Source organism: Puma concolor, chromosome A2 (genome assembly GCF_028749965.1).
Source record: "Puma concolor isolate L17-30 chromosome A2, mPumCon1.1.hap2, whole genome shotgun sequence".
In the NCBI taxonomy this organism is placed as follows: Eukaryota; Metazoa; Chordata; class Mammalia; order Carnivora; family Felidae; genus Puma; species Puma concolor.
The window spans coordinates 1,974,634-1,993,180 of NC_141668.1; the positions used below are offsets into that span (position 1 = coordinate 1,974,634).

The window sequence follows — 18,547 nt, forward strand, 5'->3', positions numbered from 1 at the left end:
ACGTGGAAGGCTATGAGCTGCTAACTTCTGCCGTCTCAGGACAGAAGTGCTTACTCACTGTTTAGAGCTTGTCCAGTTTACAGCTGGTCCCCCCCCCCCCCATCTGTAGTCTCGCTCTCCACAGTTTCAGTTACCCAGTCACCTGTGATCCCAGAACGGATGAGCCTCCTGACGGATCATCGGAAGACCCGTAAGAGCTGGACGCTCCATCACAGTGCCCGCATGACTCGCCTCACCCCACCTCGTCATGCGGGCATTAGATCTCCCAACTTCCTCCTCACCAGGTGAGCACAGCACAGTAAGATATTCTGAGACAGAAACCACCGTCACGTGACTTTTATTACCGTACATTGTTCTGTTTATTTTTAGGTATTAATTTTTACTACAACCTAATTTATAAACTAAACTTTATCATCGGTATGTATGTATAGGAGAAGATGCAGTGGGAAAACAGGGTTTGGTACCATCTGTGGTTTTCTGCGTCGACTGGGGGTCTTGGGGCATGTCCCCTGTGGATGAGTGGGACAAGACTGTTAACAGATTTTGGACAAATTTTGCTTGTCCAAATTTTGCAGTGGGGTGCCCCATCATTTACAAGATGTTTGAGCACACTCCAATATATGTGTATTTATTCGTAAGTGATAGGTATTTATAAAGCTATTTATAAATAAAACCTATCAGACGAGCATTTTGAAAGGATGAGATTAAAAGAAAGGAATATACATTTTAGTATTTCTTTCCACATGATGTCAGGATTGTTCCGCACCCCTGACACGTGTGCACCTGGGCTTGGCGACCCACGTCTTCCTCCTCCTGGGCTCCCGCTTCCGGTCTCTTTGCCCTGCGGCTAGCTGTTGCCGTGGCGACGTGTGCCTGGACGCCCGAGCTCGACCCGGTAAGCACCTCTGCCTGCTTTTCCCCAGTGATGAGAACGTTCACGGACTCAGGGTAGAGGAGCCATGAGACAGAAGTCGGAAGGAGCCGGGGAGCCAGAGGCTTCTTAGAGCACCCCGTCAGCACCCGTCCCCCCTCCCAACCGCCAGTGGGCTGTGGGGTTCAGGAGGAACAGGCTTCTTTGCAAGCCACTGAGATCTGGGGCCTTTCCCGCTACGGCAGGGGGGTACTTGGCCTGTACAACTGTACTTCGTTATTGCAAACCAGCAAGGTCCCGGGAAGAGGAGAGCACAGTCACACCCTTCCGATCCAAGCAGACATCCATGGATGTCCACACGTACCAGCTACAACAGAGCGGCTCGAAGTCATTGAACGTGATTTACCATCTCCTGGTGCCGAATGCCACCGAATGTTTTATTTTTATACTTTGGGTTTACATATTAGAAGCGCTGGAGTACAATAGTCATTTATCACATACAAATAAAGCAATTACTACAAAACGAGAATTAGGAATGGCAAGCAGTGTTTCTAAGACAATTTAAGGAGTGTTTTTAGGTTCCCAGCTCGTTGGGCACCCAGTCGCTGTGTGTATGCAGCCACGTGCACAGGCCATCCTGGCAGGCCCGACCCAGTGTCAACCAGAACTCCGTGGAGACAGGCCAGGTAACCAGGTGACCATGAAGGGACGAGAGTGATCTTGCTGCTGGGAGCAATCCCAACTGATCACCTAAGAAGCACAGCAGATCACCAAAGTACAGAACCTCCGCAACTCGACCTTTTATCCATCCCTCACTTATTTCAACTGATTAAGCTTATCAGTTTGAAATGTTTATAGACTAAAGACTAAAACTGGGTAGGTTGTCAGCTTTAGAAATACATTTAGGGTTCCTACACACAGCTGGTAAAAACACGTTTCATTGGAGAACAGATTACACCATAGCACTTAACCCCAAACCCATACAGTTTATCCAAAATTAAGGTAAACGTCCCCCCCCCCCCCCCAGGAATGATAGTTTTCCCTGACTGTGAATTCAACATTCCAGAATTTTCTTTTGATAGCAAGAGCGGCAGAGGGGGCAGGCATGGAAAGGAGAGCTGTCTCCCAGGGAGAACTCCTCCAGGGCAAGGAGACACGTGTGGTGAAACACATGTGAGCAGGACAGGAGGACCATCTCTCGGGAAGGCTGGCCGCAGAGCATCTCCACCGGGTCCTGGCGACAGTCGCCGCTGGTGGGGAGTGGGGTGAGACAGATGGGACACTCATGGGTCTCCCGGTGCAGAGCCTGCAGCACAGGACAGGGAGTGAGTTGCTTGTGCAGGGTGTGAAGGGAAGCTTCCTGAACTTAAGGGAGAACCATATACCAAGAGACAGGGATATTCTAGAAATGAAGTTCCGTCTTGTGTTACAAGAACACTAATTGCACATATACTGTTACTCTTGTGAAATATGGGAAGGGATAGTAACTCACGGCCGAAGCAATTTTTTTTTTTAGTAATCTCTACACCCAGTGTGGGGCTCAAACTCATGACCCCAAGACAAGAGTTGCATGTTCTTGGGGAGCCTGGGTGGCCCAGTTGGTTAAGCGTCCAACTTCAGCTCAGGTCAGGATCCCACGGTTCATGAGTTTGAGCCCCGAGTCGGGCTCCATGCTGCCAGTGCGGAGTTTGCTTGGGATTCTCTCTCCCTCTCTCTCACCCTCCCTGCTTGTGCGCTCTCTCTCTCTCTCTCTCAAATAAACTTAAAAAAAAAAAAAAAAAAAAAGAGTTGCATGCTCTTCTGACTGAGCCAGCCAGGTGCCCATGTGATAAGCAATTTTAAAACAAACAAAAATACTTTATAAAATACTGAACATTAACGACATAGATTTCCTTTTAATTAAGCAATAAAGAGTAGTCCTTTTCAAAATCCTTGACCCTGGATAGCTGCTGAACTTTCTTTATAGATTTTCCTATTTTCATCATTTTCTAAGTAAGTTTTTGCTCTGTTGAATTCAGAGTGTCCCTTTCTTCCATGGCCACTACAGATGCAAGACGAGGGCAGGCCCGGGCTTGAAGGAAAACCAGGAAAGTAACACGTGGGGCGGTGTTTTCCCTTTGGTGTTCTCACTGCTCACAAAAAGGCATCATCAAAGCAGTTTCCGGCTGAAGGGCCTTGACCTCACCCCAGACTGGACAACGAAGGTTCGAGGACCACCCCCCGCCCCCTCCCGCCGGTTCAGGCACAGCCAGGGCTGGAAGCACGGATCTGGCACCACCAGGTCCCCAAGTCTCCCCTCTAATGTCACCCAGACTCCTGGGGGCTCTGCTGCTTCCGGTTAGTGACCCAAGCCTACCTGGATCTGGATCTTCTCCCAGTCTCCGTCTGTGAGCTCGTGGCCACACCTGCCCTCCAGCTGCTGAAGGACGCTTCGGTTTATGGCCAGGCAGTGGTCGATTTCCGAAAACAGCTCTTCTATGTTTGTGTTGTAGGAGCACAGTATGCGGCGGCTGATTTCTGTGAACTGCAAAGGACACGGGAGGCAGCGGGCTAACGCCGGGTGAAATTCTACACGGAGGCGGAAGGGAAGCCTCTTCTTGAATTCTGACGGCCTTGTTTTGCTAACTTTCCTCAGGTCTCTACCTTTGAATGAGACTTTTTAGGGGAGCGCCTGGGGGCTCAGTCGGTTAAGCATGTGACTCTTGATTCCGACTGAGGCCATGATCTCAGGGTTCGTGAATTTGAGCCCAGTGTGGGGCTCTGGGCTGACAGTGAGTGCAGAGCCTGCTTGGGATTCTCTGTCTCCCTCTCTCTCTGCCCCTCCCCGGCTCACGCTGTCTCTCCCTGTCTCTCTGCTCCTCCCCTCCCTCTCTCTCAAAAAACCGAACATTTAAATAAAAGACTTTTTGGGGAAACAGACGTACAGATGTTTACTTAACAGAGCCATGTTCGGGTAGTTTATGCAAAGAGATTCACAAAGGTTCACCGGGTTGTAAGTCTTGGTGGTTGCTAACAAGGAATACGCTGTAACTAAAAGTTGCGAAGACGTAAGAGGGAAAAGGAAGTGGCGAGGAGAGGCGCATTGGAATCGCTCAGGATTAGTGCCACTGTGGCCTGCCCCGCAGCCTTGGCTCCTGCGCTCAAGCTGGCCCTCACCGCGCTGGCTGCCACAAGGCCCGGGGGCCAGCGACACCGGAGGCAGTGCTCTTGCCAGCCCTCTGCCCCCAGCTGCCTTCCCCCTGGGGCTGCATGTTATGAACGATCATTTTAGCGCGACCATGAAAAAAAAAAAAGAAAGAAACCCAAGAGAAAGATTATCCCTTCTTGTAAACTCCTTAGGCATTCTGCCTTTCTCACCAAGCCCCAACATCATAATTTGAAAACTCCCATTGCCTGAGGACCTCGAAAATCTCTTTGTGGGGGGTAATCAATTTATGGGCAGTGGCACACCCCCTTGCTACGGATCTTTAGGACTTAGTTTAAAATTCCGTTTCCCTTGCTAGTCTACCGTATGGAGGCAGCATTTTATCTCCAACTTTAAGGTGGTTTGCTTTTTTTTTTATTTTTTTTTTTTTAGATTTTTTTTTTTTCAACATTTATTTATTTTTGGGACAGAGAGAGACAGAGCCTGAACGGGGGAGGGGCAGAGAGAGAGGGAGACACAGGATCGGAAACAGGCTCCAGGCTCTGAGCCGTCAGCCCAGAGCCCGATGCGGGGCTCGAACCCACGGACCGCGAGATCGTGGCCTGGCTGAAGTCGGACGCTTAACCGACTGCGCCACCCAGGCGCCCCAAGGTGGTTTGCTTTTGAAAGTATTGTCCTTAGAGTTCTCTGAGGCCCCTCCCCTGCTCAGTTCTTTTTATAAAGTACTACTTTGTAATATAAAGTACTGCGTTTTTGATACAAAAGGACTTAGAAACACAGTGATCTCGGGACGGATGGTTTTAGCTGGCTGGGGGATGACGTGCTATCGCCTTCTGATGGCAACGAGCTGGAATCGCCGGGGGGGAAGCAAAGCCATTAGACGTGTGTTTGCAGCTGGAATTTGCTCAGATCCGGCGACTAGGAGGGGGCACGCCTAGATGCTGCGGGAGTCACGGGACTCGCAGCATGCTCGTTTGCGAGCCATTACTTGGCAGCACGTGCTACCTTGCAAAGTAGCTTGACATGACGTCCTTCGCTCCCCTCTCCTCCCCTGGACTCTGCTTGGCCGCGCGCGGACTTGGCAGTATTTACTGTGTGATTCTCCCGGATTTCTCCAAAGTGAGGGATCTTCAGCTTTTCTGTACATGCTCTTCCGTCAAGGTGCCATTGCTCCTTTTCAAAAAGGGAAAGCCGTAGAAATTTTGGTTTATTAGGAATCTAAAATGTCTAAATCTTTCGTGGGGTTTTTAGTGAGACAGCTCTTGTTTTGCTGGTGTTTTCATTACAGTAGTTCGGGTTTTAGACGGCTTGCCCATCTTCCCATAAGTCCTGCGTGATTTTCCAGGAACAAACACACTGGGAGCAAAGCCTAGATAGAAGAGCGATTTCGTGATTGCGGAGGGCTCCTTACATCTCGTTAGAGGTGCTTGGAAGGGAGAATAGTTTCCTGTTTCCGGTTAGATTGTGCAGATCTGGATTATTAGAGTAAGGAAGGGGAAAGGCAAAGACCAGAAACAACTAGGGCAGGGGTGGGGGCAGAGCGAATGGCTCCTATCAGAGAGTTTTGGGGAAGAACCCTCACGCGTGCCGGTGGGAGCGTAAAGTGGGGCAGCCGCTGTGGGAAACGGTACGGAGGCTCCTCAAAAGGTCAAAATGCCGTCTGAGCCGACAGTTCCACTGCTGGGTATTTGCCCAAAGAAAATGAACGCGCCAGTTTGAGAAGATACACGCCCCCCTGTGTTCACTGCGGCATTGTTCGCGGAAGCCGAGACGCGGAAGCAGCCCGGGTGTCCGTCCACGGGCGAGTGGATAAAGAAGACGTAACATACAGACACTGACACTCGCACAGGAGCCGCACGCAGCCATAAAGAGGCCGGGACAACATGGATGTACCTAGGGAGTAGCGTGCTGAGCAAAGCAAGTCAGATTGAGAAAGACGGATGCCGTGCGATTTTACTCGTGTGTGGAATCTAAAAACCGTGAACATCCCGAGGGGAGGGGGGAGGGGGGGCCAGACGGAGTCTCCTCACTGTGGGATGAACGGATCCCGGGAAGAAGAGGCCGGCGTGGGGGATGCCGCCACCGATGCCGCGGAGGTCCCGTGCGGTGACAGATGGCGGTTACGCGTGTGGAGAGCAAGGCATGATGCGCACGCCGGTGCGATCGCCACTCTGCGCGCTGTGTGTCGACTCTGCTCAAATTAGAAGAAGGGGTTTTGGCGACAGGACTGTACTTGCTCTCACTGTTTTCCTTTCCGTTGTCTTCTGAAGACCGTGTGCGATGCGCTGAGAAAAAGCCCTTTTCGTAAAACTGTTTTTAGGACTCTCTAAAAGGGAAGACCCGGGGGGCGCCTGGGGGGCGCAGTCGGTTAAGCGTCCGACTTCGGCCAGGTCACGATCTCGCGGTCCGTGAGTTCGAGCCCCGCGTCGGGCTCTGGGCTGATGGCTCAGAGCCTGGAGCCTGTTTCCGATTCTGTGTCTCCCTCTCTCTCTGCCCCTCCCCCGTTCATGCTCTGTCTCTCTCTGTCCCAAAAATAAATAAACGTGGAAAAAATAAATAAATAAATAAAAAATAAAAGGTAAGACCCGGGCCTGGCTGCTCTGGGTCACCCCCGTCCTGCAGAAATGTAACACGAACCCTAGACTTGGAGGAACCACGCTTTGTAAAGTCCTTGAAAAGGTGAAGTTAGTTGTAATATCTTGCTTTACCCAACATATCCAAGATGTTATCATTTCAAAGACGTATCGCGTGAGTAACCATTAACGAGACGCTTTATTCTTTTCTCTTGTTTAGTCTTTGAGATCCTGAGCGTGTCTAGCACGTGTCGATTTGGCCTCCCTGGCCTCATGTCAGGGACTCGACAAGCGCCGGAGGCTTGTGGTTGCCGGGACTGGACGGCACGGCCTGAGGGCTCGTGGGGGCGTTCATTCCCCGGGAAGAACCGCGTCTGTGCCGATCGCAGCACCCGAGGCTCGGAGAGCTAGCTCGCCTGGGGCCGTAGCAGTGGCTGCTTGTAAGATACTTGCAGGCTGCTCCGAGTAGCAGTGGAATTGCCGGTGCCGGGGGTGACGCTGGTGGCCGCCACCCGCCTGCCCTCTTGCCGTCCCCCCCCCCCCCCCCCCCCAGTGCAGAGCTGTCTTTGGAAGTTGCCGTCTCATCTGGAAACCGTGACTGCCATCCCTCCTGTGCCAGGTGAGGCCGCGCGGCATAGGTCTTCCACGTGGAAGCGGGGTCTCGGGGCCCCGGGGACGGCAGGGCACGGGGCTGCGGGGGACGGTGCCCGCATTCTACCGGCCGGCACGCCGCACTCGTGGGTGGCACCGAGGCTCCTACTTTCGGTCACTGAAGTTTGGGGGGCATTTGCTCCAGCAGTTGGAGGCGTCCTGATCGAGGGACCCATGCGGTCCGTCCCATGTCGTCGGGCTTGGTGAGGCAAACCGAGCCTATCGGAATCTCAGAGACAATTAGATGTGATGCGGGGGACACATCCTGGATGCGCGGGACTTCCAGCTTTCGAGTGTTCTGGTCTGTGGACGTCGCGTGTGTCCCTGATGTGGACCGACCCGGCTGAACACGGTGTTTAAGTCACCTCCGGGGCTGCTTCTCCAAGGTCAGACCTCACAAGGTGCCCGCAGGGATGTGGTGTGCCCTCCGATTCTTCTTCTGCCTCCCACAAGACGACGAGGGGACACGCAGGAAGGGAGGGGTGGCTGTGGTGAGCGAGTCCGCGCGGGCCTTCGTCCCCGGGTGTCATAAGGATGATCGCCGAGTGTCAGGGAAAGGCCACGCTGTGCCACGACAGGCGTCCGCATGGCTGACGGTTGAATCTTCCAGGCACTCGTGTTTCGGGGGTTTGTTTGCAATTGTTTTTTAGCCATATAGACGCCCCCGGACTTACAGCAGTTTGACTTTAAAGTTTTCAACTTTACGATGGTGTGGAAGTGGTACACACTCAGTAGAAACCATACTTGGAATTTCGAATTTCAATATTTTCCCAGGGCTAGTGACAGGCGGTCTGATCCTCCCCCGTGATGCCGGGCGGTGGCCGGGGCTCCCAGTAGCCACGCGATCGCGAGGGTCAACAGCCGACACACCGACCGCCGGCTGCACCCGCACAGCCATTCCCGTCCCTCTCAGTGCAGTCTTCCATGCATCACAGGAGATAGTCGACACTTTGTTGTAAAAGAGGCTTGCGTTAGACGATTCTGCCCAACTGTAGGCCAACGTGAACGTTCCGAGCACAGTCAAGGCGGGCTGAGCTAAGCCGGGGTCTTGGGTCGGTTAGGTGTACCGAATGCATTTTTGACTTAATGATGTTTTTGACGTACGATGGGTTTACGGGGACCTGGTGCCATCGTAAATCAGGGAACACCTGTGCTGAGAGGCCCGGAGGAACATGCTCTTTTCTTTAGCAATCACGTTCTCTTCCACACCGACTGTAATCGTCACTGTGACTTACGTTCGTCAGCAGGCCGGGTCTCCTAGGGCCTTGAGTTTTATTTCCTTTGTGTTTTGGCCTTTTGACTATTTGATAACCTCTATACAAATGACTGAGAGTAGGCGTGTCCCTACCACGTAAGAGGGAGAATTCCTCGGAAATCCGTATGACCGCCTTCAACTTCATATTGCACAGTCCGTGTGCCCTGGGAGTGAGTTCTCTTGAAGTGAGAGCGATTCCTCATACATACTTGGAATGTAAGATCTTTTCTTCCTCCAAAATTATGCCTCAGAAAAAAAAGGGGCCACATTCTCTTCCAGACCCAACAAAAGATTTCGGGTTGTAGGGCATGTTCTCAAATCGTCTCGAGCACAGAAGTGCTGTCTGGAGAAGGTGCACGAGTGTGAGAGCGGTCGATTTGGGTGCCGATCGTCAAGCCTGGTCCTGGGCGCAGCGGCACCCGCGGGAGTCTCCGCCCTACCCCCGACCTGGGGCTCGGAACCTGGGGGCCGCAGACAGCTGCATCTGAACTGTCTCTCCGGAGACGGAGGGCTGCTGTCACAGAAGTCACCCGCTTCCTCGCAAGCGTCAAAGTTATTTAACACAGCTTTCTTTACCATACCTGGGAGTGTGAGTGCCCGACTCCAGGTGTTGAGGTATCACTGTGAGCTGTCAGGGGTCACTTCAGAGGGCAACAGAATAAATGTGGAGGCCACACACACACACACACACACACTTATGTTATCGTGTATGTTGTATGTGATAACAGACATACGCGTATCTGCCCAGGATGGCTGAAGGAGTCCCCGCTGTTCTGACACATCGGTGACTTCTCACAGCTTGAGATAAAGCACGGTAGATGGAAACAGAGGGGACAGCTCTGAACAGCTGTGTCTGGTGACTCCCCAGTGGCCCTGGTGAGGACAACCCCAAGTGTCACCTCCCCAGGCCAACCTCCTCCTGCCCTCAGTGCCCTTGGCACATGCCTCATTGCCTTTATTGCTACCAACTTGGGGGCTGGGGGTGCTGTGCCTCACACTGATGACGCCCTGTGGTGTTTTTCAAGGGTTTTCAAACACGTTTACATTTCTCAAGGGCCTGGGATGTGCCCTGACCACGGCAGGCTCTCCCTCAGCACTTGTTGAAAACATGGCCCGGCCAGTTTTGCAGATGCGGCGAGTAGATCTGGGGGGGATGGATCTTTTTTTTTTTTTTTTTTTTTAATTTGTTTTTTTTTTGTTTTTTTTTGAGAGACAGAGGGCGAGCAGCGGAGGGACAGAGACAGAGGGACATGCAGAATCCGAACCAGGTTCCAGGCTCTGAGCTGTCAGCACAGAGCCTGACGCGGGGCTTGAACTCACAGATCATGAGATCATGACCTGAGCCGAAGTCGGACGCTTAACTGACTGAGCCATCCAGGCGCCCCTCAGTAGGCCAATCTTAATGCTAACTGGTGCCATATAGCAAAACAGTAAATAAATGCTTAGGATATGTTATAATATGTGAGAGTTATAAACTAATTCTATACTCAAATGTTGACCTTACAACAGATACTGAGTATAGAAGAAATATACTGCTTTAGTAATATTCCATAAGTTTTGATATGTATTTTGCTGTCAATTCAGTTCAAAATATTTTCTAATTTCCATTGTAATTTCTTCTTTACCAAGGGGTTATTCAGAACTGTTTCTGTATTTCCAAGTGTGTGAGATATCTCTAGTTATTTAAAAATTGTTTTAAATTTCTAGCTTATGTACACTGTGGTCAGAGACCATGATGTACACATTTAATTTTTTTTAATGTTTATTATTTTTGAGAGAGAAAGACAGAGTGCAAGCAGGGGAGGGGCAGAGAGAGGGAGACACAGAATCCGAAGCGGGCTCCAGGCTCCGAGCCGTCAGCACAGAGCCCGACGCGGGGCTCGGACTCACGAACCGTGAGATCATGACCTGAGCTGAGCCGAAGTCAGATGCTTGACCAAAGGAGCCACGCAAGTGCCCCTCTGTGTTTTAAATGCCTTATGCTATGATGAGAATTTCTGTGGTCAGTTTTTATAAGTGATGTATTTGTATTTTGAAGGAGTGCGTGTGCCACAGGTCCTGGGTGTCACTGTCCCCAATGCCTTTGCTTCATATCTGCTTTTTCTGATGTCAGCACCCCAGATTTTCCTGTCGTTTTCTGTGTGTGTGTGTGTGTGTCTATGCACCCATTCTTACATACCTTATTCTTGTTCTCACACACAACAGCCCCTTCGAAGTCATGTGACGGGGCTTGTGCTGACCGATCCATGCAGCGGGACGTTGGTCCGTCCTGTTCTGTACTTTCGACTTGTCTTGCCATCGGCTTACTTTTCTCTCTGCTCTTTTCTTCCGCTGACATTTCTCTCTCTCTCTCTCTCTCTGCTAATTTGAAGGTTAAAACTCCATTTCAGTTCTCTCAGCAGTCACCCTACAAATGTATATTAAAATGAGTAACGTCTGAGGTCGGTCGGGATTTTCACCCCGCCACGTAAGCGAGGGTCCCCGAGCACGTCAGCGGGGGATTCTGTGTGTTCAAGCTGTCTCTTCCTCTCTTTTACGCCAGAAGACGTTAGTGGTCCTGCTTTACAGAGCCTGTGCCTATTAGGTTTGTCCACATTTTTACCACCTTGTACTTCACCCTTCTTGCATCTTGGAACCTGGGATCATTTTCTTTCTTCCTGAAAGGCACCTTTCAGAATCTCCTCTAGTGAAGGCATTTTTGTCTGAAAGCGTCTTTCCTTTGCCTCTCTTTTTTCTTTTTTCTTTTTTCTTTTGTTAAGTAATCTCTATGCCCGGCGTGGGGCTTGAACCCACAACCCTGGGGTCAGGAGTCACCTGCTCTTCCGACCGAGCCAGCCGGGCGCCCTGCCATGCTTCTCGCGGGAACCCTCCTTTGGTGTGTGTGGCATTCAAGGCTGTTAGTGCCTCACGCAAGTCCCAGAGGTGCTGTGCTCAGTCTGCCGGCTTCTGCCATCACTTCTGAGAAGGCTGTAGTTTCACTAGACATGCCCTTCTTCCTTAGTGTTTTAATCACACTGGGGATCCTGGGGCTTCTGAAGGCTGTGCATCATTCCCATATGCAAAATTCGTAGCCTGTCTGCTTCAAGCTGCCGCCCCGTCCCCATGCTCTTTCGCTCCTGAATTCTGGCTCCTGGACACGGCCTTCATGTCCTGTTTTTGGCGCGTCACTTCCTTGCAGCCACTTAGATGGGAGGCGACGGCACAGAAGGAAGGGGGGACACGAGGACATCCAGGGTCCCTTCCCTGCCATGCGCCGAGGGCTCAGACCCAGTTTTATTGGACGATTTATCTGTGTGGGTAAGCGTTAGAGATACACGTATGAGGCAGGAGACGCACACTGTGTACTTTTGGAGGTTCCACACGTGAACTAAATGCTTTCGTGTTTGCGCTTAAAATTGGCCTCGCACAGCATAAAATTTAAGCTAATAATTGAAACATTCTTCTTTGCTTGGAACAACATTTAATAGCAGACAAAAGACACCAGGGCAGAACGAGGGGTGGGCAGGCAGCCGGGTAGTGGCCAGCGAGGAACAAGGGTCCCGGTGGTCCCGGACTGCGCCAGCCCAGCCCTTTGCTGAGTGCCCTCAGCTCAGCAAGAGCCGGCGGCTGCCCCCCACCGTGCCCCTGTGCTCCCGGGAGCTACTCCCCATCCCGTCTGTGTCTGCACCCCCATCTCTACCTGCCCTGAACCCCGTGCTCCCCATTTCACTTCCTGTCCCCTCCATTTCTTTGTATTTCTGTGACACTCGCTGCTTTTTGAAGTTGACGTTAACGACACAAGTTATTGTTGTCTCTCCCGGGGAAGGTGGGTGCAGCAGAGAGGGACCCCCCTCAAGGAGCTGGCCCTGGGGATCTGGGGGGCAGGGAGGGACCTGGGCGGGTTTCGTAAAGCACAGAACCGCAGGCATGGGTCACTGGAAGCCATCTGGAGTGCTGTGCCCCACAGTGTGACTTAATTTATATTTCATATCTACTGGCCTGCCTAGCAGATGTAATGTCATTTTCACACTTGTTAACAAATCACACTTTCTTGCTTAGGTGAAATTAAAAGCATTTCATAAATGAGAAAAGTAACAATTCCTTTTATGTGTAATGGTGGTTAAGGACTATTAAAATGCAGCGTATTCAATCTAGGCTGAATAACTTTACCGCGGAGTGTCTGCGTGCCGCACGATTAACGGGCCGGGAGCGTGGCCGTCCCACGGTGCACACGGGGCCAGGCCCGGACCCAGGTGCCCGTGTGCAGGAAGGCAGGGTGGGAACAAGGGGAGCCCGGTGGGGGGGGGGGCGCTCAGAGTTAGAGGGGAACAGGGTGTGTGCGGGGCGGGGCGTCTGACAGCTTCGAGGGCGGGCGGCAGCAGGTGGGAGGGGCCAGGTGGGAGCGAGGGGGCGGGGCCCTGTGTGGCGGGAGGAGCCCGGGCTGCCTCCAGCTCTCCTCTGATGCCCGAGTGGCCTTCTGGGAGCACTGCCCTCACCACCTCTGCCTTGATCCCCAACCCCCCCATCCTGGGCCGGTCTGGAGGCCGAGGCCCCCTGGGGCCTCTCATTACTTCCCTGTAGGAATTTCCCAGCCGGCCAAAGTCACTGACAGAGTCCCATGAGTAACTGTCACGTTCCCCTGTTTCCATGACTCCCCTGCACGAATGACTCCTGAAGACCGCGAGGACGCCCGGTGTGCGTGGGCTCATAGCAAGTGAGCTCGCTCTCAACTCTCACAGCGCACTTCTGGCCCCTCACGGGCACCTGTCATCGGCTGGATGCTCTCATCTCTTCTGTGTGTATTTCTTAGCGCCTGGAAGGAGTTCCTTACCCTCAGGGACGAATCTGATTGGCGCTGAGGCCCTTAGCGTTCATTAAAAAAAATTGATTTTTCGTTTGTAGATTAGAAAGGAGGACACATATATCCCCCAACGTATACATTCTAAAGGGTGTTTTTTGGGATTTAAAAGAAGGAACAATGCCAATGAGGAATGATTCTGAAGCTACTTCCAACTACCAAGATTCAATAAGCTTGGCATTTAGCTTATGATCGTACCATTGACATTAGCTCGTTAATACATACACTGCAGATCCTTCAGTATGTATCTACGGCAAATTTCTAAAAGTGAACCGGTGTGACCTTATTCTTGTAGCTTCACACATTCAAAGCCAGCAAGGGTGATATTACCAAGTTAAATCACCGTGTATTTATCCACCACCTATTGTGGCCAATTCAGAGCCATGGCCTAAGTGTAGCTATGATTAACTATTCCTTAAATCTCGAATTCTTATGTGTTCAGTGTCCTTCTTTACTTCCTTCCTGTTATTAGCGTCAGATGCCCTTAGTAATTGAAAGGGCAAGAACTGGCCAAAAAAAAAAAAAAAGACAATTGAGTCTAGTTTTTAAACCAATGGTTAATATTATTCACTCGACAGGAACAAAATGTATAAAATATTCCACTTTAAAGAGAGTGAATGTCTTCATACATTTTTCCTTTCAAGTCTCATACTTCAGATATTGGATAAATCAACTAAGAGTTCAGGTTATTGATATGCAAAGCAATTACTGGTCATTTACCAGTAACATTACTGGCTAAACATTAAAAACAATCTACTAACAAAAGTACCCAGGTGAACTTTGTCTGCCCGGGAGGCCTCGCTAAGTGATCCGTCTGGATGTCAGCAAATTGCTTACTAATGTGTTGACTTATGACCACCCTCAAAAGCAAAATGAAAAGGCTGGAATTTACAGCATATCAATGAATCAGTTGATAAGCTTTTACTGGTTTAATATCCTCCCAGTCTTGCTGCTTGGAGCCACTTCAAGTTAGCAACAGAATGTTTGCCGTCTCCGTGTGATAAAGGCAGTCACAGGACTAAACAAACTTTAAGACCATTATGCTGTTTGGTGAGATGTAAATGAAAAAAGTAAGGGAAATCTCATGTAGGGGGGTGTGGGAGCGGGCAGCCCCCAAAGTCAACCACAGCATCTGACAAATCACTAAGCTTACTTTTTTAAACAACGGTCAGGACTTTTAGCTTGGGTGGAGATAATATAATGCATTTGAAAAGTTTTAATTGCAGCAATAAAAGACCATCCCTCAATTGTACGACATGTGCTAGCAGAATTTCTAGATAAGGATCAAAGGCCTCAAGGACCAACCACTGCCTTCTGGGCAACACTGGGGCTTTCTGTTCACACCGGGGACAGGAGCACAGCGGCTTTCCTGACCTTTCCGGGCGGCTCTGATCTGAGTTCACTGAGCCTTGTTGCAAGAGAGCCCCAGGACTGCTGCGCTGTCCCCGGCGGTGCCAGCTTCATTCTCTGACACTCTCGGGGACAAAACCCAACGTTTGATCCGTTCTGTTCTTTCCACAACCTATTTAAAAGAGCCCACATTGTAACACGACATCACTTGGCTCTGGGTCAGTTGGGAATGTGCCGGTGATATTTTTTTAAAGCAAGGCGAATCTGCAAAAAAAAGGGATTCTCAGCATATGGAAGCATTAACATTTGTAGAAAGACCACCTCTTTATTGATCGGTCAACACCCAACTGGTGCACAGAAACTAAAGGAGAGGTCTCGTTAATCCCCCGCAACAGAGGAAGGAGCACGCAAGGCCGCGGTTCTGTTACAGGTAAGAGAGGTCAGTTTGTAAAAACAGAATGACCTGAGCTCACCTAATCCACGGTATTAAACGCATACCCATCTCGGCGAGATCTTGAAGCTTGAGACGAAACAGGCACTTCCTCATTTATTGTGTCTCAAATGTCACACTGCAATCCCTCTTTGCCTCCTTTCCTATCGAGTGCAGCCTTCTTTCTCCCTGAGGACAGCATATACTTCCTGCACAGTTGGCTCTGTAGGCTCTCCAGCTTCTAGACTTCAAACATGCCACCTCTCACCGTTCGCGGACAGGCAGCTCCGTGCACAGTTGGGTCGTGGGCAGGGCAGTAAGGGAACAGGCCTGTGAAAAGGCACAGGCGTCACAAGGCAGCACCGAAAGGCGAAAGGCGAGCCTCTGTAGGAAAACCTGGCATTTCTGGAATGTCACTGACTACATTACAAAGCTACAAAGTGAGGCTCCCACCCAGAGGAGCCTTGATTAAGTCATTGTTCGTTCTGGCTTTGGAATTTGCTTTTTCTAAAGGGGGGATTACTAGGAAAACTCCTGAAGCTGGACCTGAGCACACCCGCTTAGCTCTGGGAGCGCACATGCTTAGCTCTGGAACGCCGGCAGGAGGGGTGATGAGCGACCAAGACCAGGAGTTGTATTTTTATGTCAAATATCTTCATCTGAGCTTTCTAGGTTTTAAAGCTGCATATTACTGGGCAAGCTTATGTTCAACAAAATACTTTTATAGGTATTTCAAGGAAAACACTCAGTTCAAAAATTTTTTTTTAACTAAAACATACAAGTTTGTTTCTTGACGAAAGTAATAAAATCGTCTCTCATAGAAAAATGCTATCTAAATATTTTTTATAAAACAGTGTGCTCTATCAAACCAAGACACAAGGTAGCCTTTTATAAAGTCCCTCTGGGTGACATGACCACTCTCTCCGCTCAGGCAGGGGTGCACGGGTGCTTCCTGGGTCTAACGTCTATTTGCCATTAGGCTGCTGTACTTCCGAACTGTGAAATGTGTATTCTACTCACACGATTCATCTTTAAAAGGGCACAATAGTCGGAACCCCCAAACTTTAATATACGTATAAGCAAATATTCCAAGGTTCAAATAAAGTTCAAATAAAGATGATCGTTTGCTTGTCAGCAAAGACATCTGCTGAATTGTTGCAGACTAGGCTGGAGAGAGCAAGCAAGCCACCGCGTCTAACTGCTGCGCAGGAGACGGGGTCTCTGAGGACGGTCACCCGCTGCACACGACACCCCAGGACGTACTCTTCTTGTAACTGGAAGTTTACCCCCTTTGACCAACGTCCCCCCATCTCACACCCTCCCTCCAGCCCCCGGCAACCACCGTGCTGTTTCTGTGAGTCCGACTTTTTCAGATTCCATGTGTAGGAGACATCATATGCTATTTGTTGTTGACTGACTTCACTTAGCACAATGCCCTTAGAGGCTCCTCTGTGTCATCACAAATAGGATTTCTTTTTTTCAACGGACACGCACGTTGTTTCCATGTCTTGGCTGCTGTGAATAACGCAGCTCTGTCTCCAAGATACTGACTTCGATTCCTTCAGATGAGCACCCAGAAGTGGGATTGCTGGGTCATATTGAAAGTTCTATTTTTAATTTCCTTTAAAAACTTTTAATGTTTATTTAGCTTTGAGAGAGTGAGAGCAAGCAGGGGGAGAGGTGGAAAGAGAGGGAGACAGAAAATCCGAAGCAGGCTCAGCGTTGTCATTGCAAAGCCCAACACGGAGCTCGAACCCACAAACCGCGAGATCATGACCTGAGCCGAAGTCGGACGCTTAGCCGACTGAGCCACCCGGGCCCCCCCCCGCCCCCGTGTTTAATTTTCTGAGGAGCCTCCATCCTGTTTGCCACAGAGGTTGCATCAATTTATATTCCCACCAGCAGTGCACAAGGCCTCCCTTTTGTCCGCATTCGCACCGACACTTGTTACTTCTTGTCTTTCTCATCACTGCCACTCTGACAGGTGCGAGGTGCTCTTCTCTGGTTCGATTTGCATTTTCCCTGATGCTGATGATGAGCATCTGTTCGTGTGTTCGCGTGTCCCTCAGCCACCTGGACGTCTTCTTTGGAAAAGTGTCTGTTTAGCCCCTCTGCCTATTTTTTAATCAGATTTTTTGGGTAAGTTTTACGAGTTCTTTATGTGTTTTGGATATGAATTAATCCCTTATCAGATATTCCCCCATTCACTGCCTTTTCACTGTGTTGACTGTTTTCTTTGCTGTGTGCAGAGACTTTCTAGTTTTACACAGTCCCATGTATTTGTTTTTGCTTTTGTTCCTGTGCTTTTGTTGTTATATCCAGAAAACCATTGCCAAAAACCAATGTCAAGGAGACTTTTCCTGGATTTCTTCTAGAAATTTTGTGGTGTCAGGTCTTAAGTTTAAGTCTTTAATCCATTTTGAGTTAATTTCTGTTATATTCTCTTGATGAACTCACCCCAACTAGATCACTAACATTATCTAGTTACCTTTTTTGTTTCTTGTTATAGCTTTTGAGTTACAGTCTGTTTTGTCAGATGAGAAGCATGGGCGTCCCCATTCTCTTTGGGCTTCCGTCCACACAGAGTACTTTCTCTGCCCCTTCATTCGGAGCTTGTGTGTCCTTGCAGTGAGTCTCGCGGGCTGTGTATAGTTCATCTTGTTTTCTTAGTCCGTCTAGCCATTTCTCGCCTTTGGGTTGGAGAAGTGACCTGTTGTTTGACAGCTCTTTTTGTGGTTCCTTGTTCCTTTCCTCCTCTCTTGTTGCTTTTCTTTGTGAATTGATTTCTCACAGGGGTGTGCTCTGACCCTCTTCATTCTCTCCTGGGGGGTTTCGCTTTGGGGTTATCGCAAGCCTTGCTAAGACCTTGTATAGATGTAACAATCTATTTTACACTGATAAGAACCTAGCTTCCATCCCAGACAAAACCTCCACCCTTTACTGCCCCCATTTTATGTTTTTGATGTCACAGTTGACCTCTTCTTATATTGTGTATTCATCAACAAACTACTGTACCTATCATTATCTGTAATACTTTTGTCCTCTAATCTAGACAGTTAAGAGTTTAACACCCACCACATTACAGTGTTAGAGGAATCTGGATGCGCCCGCGCACCTACTTTCGCTGCTGTGTTGTATGCAGCGATACACGTTCACGTTGCTCATTAGCACCCTTTCGTGTCAGCTCGAGGAAGAGCTGGTGGCATTTCTTGTGAGGCTGGCCTAGTGCTGAGGACCCCCCTCAGTCTGGTCTGTCTCCTTCATCTCTGAAGCACACCTTTGCCAGGGAGAGTGTTCTCCGTTGGAGGATCTGCCTTTCAGCACCTGGAATATTTTGTCCTGCTCTCTCCTGGCCTCCGAGGTCTCTGTCGAGAGACCTGCAGACAGCCTCATGGGTATTCCCTTGTGAGTGTGGTTTTTCTCCTGCTGCTTTTA

At 49.9% G+C, this 18,547-nt stretch overlaps 2 protein-coding genes across 6 annotated transcripts in view; one reads left to right on the forward strand and one right to left on the reverse strand.

Moving 5' to 3' along the window:
• LMBR1 (limb development membrane protein 1) overlaps positions 1–18,547 on the forward strand; it is a 199,352-nt gene that overhangs the window by 167,071 nt on the left and 13,734 nt on the right. The window lies entirely within an intron of this gene.
• Positions 1,282–18,547, reverse strand: part of RNF32 (ring finger protein 32) — a 38,226-nt gene continuing 20,960 nt past the window's right edge. For 4 of the 5 annotated variants that reach the window (XM_086685452.1, XM_086685453.1, XM_025929845.2 and 1 more), the window contains 2 exons: positions 3,228–3,395; positions 1,282–2,177 (listed from right to left, as the gene is read on the reverse strand). In XM_086685452.1, coding sequence (XP_086541578.1) covers positions 1,926–2,177; positions 3,228–3,395 — 420 coding nt within the window. In that variant the 3' untranslated portion in view covers positions 1,282–1,925. The remainder of the gene's footprint in view (positions 2,178–3,227; positions 3,396–18,547) is intronic. The other variant, XM_086685454.1, reaches the window with a different exon arrangement.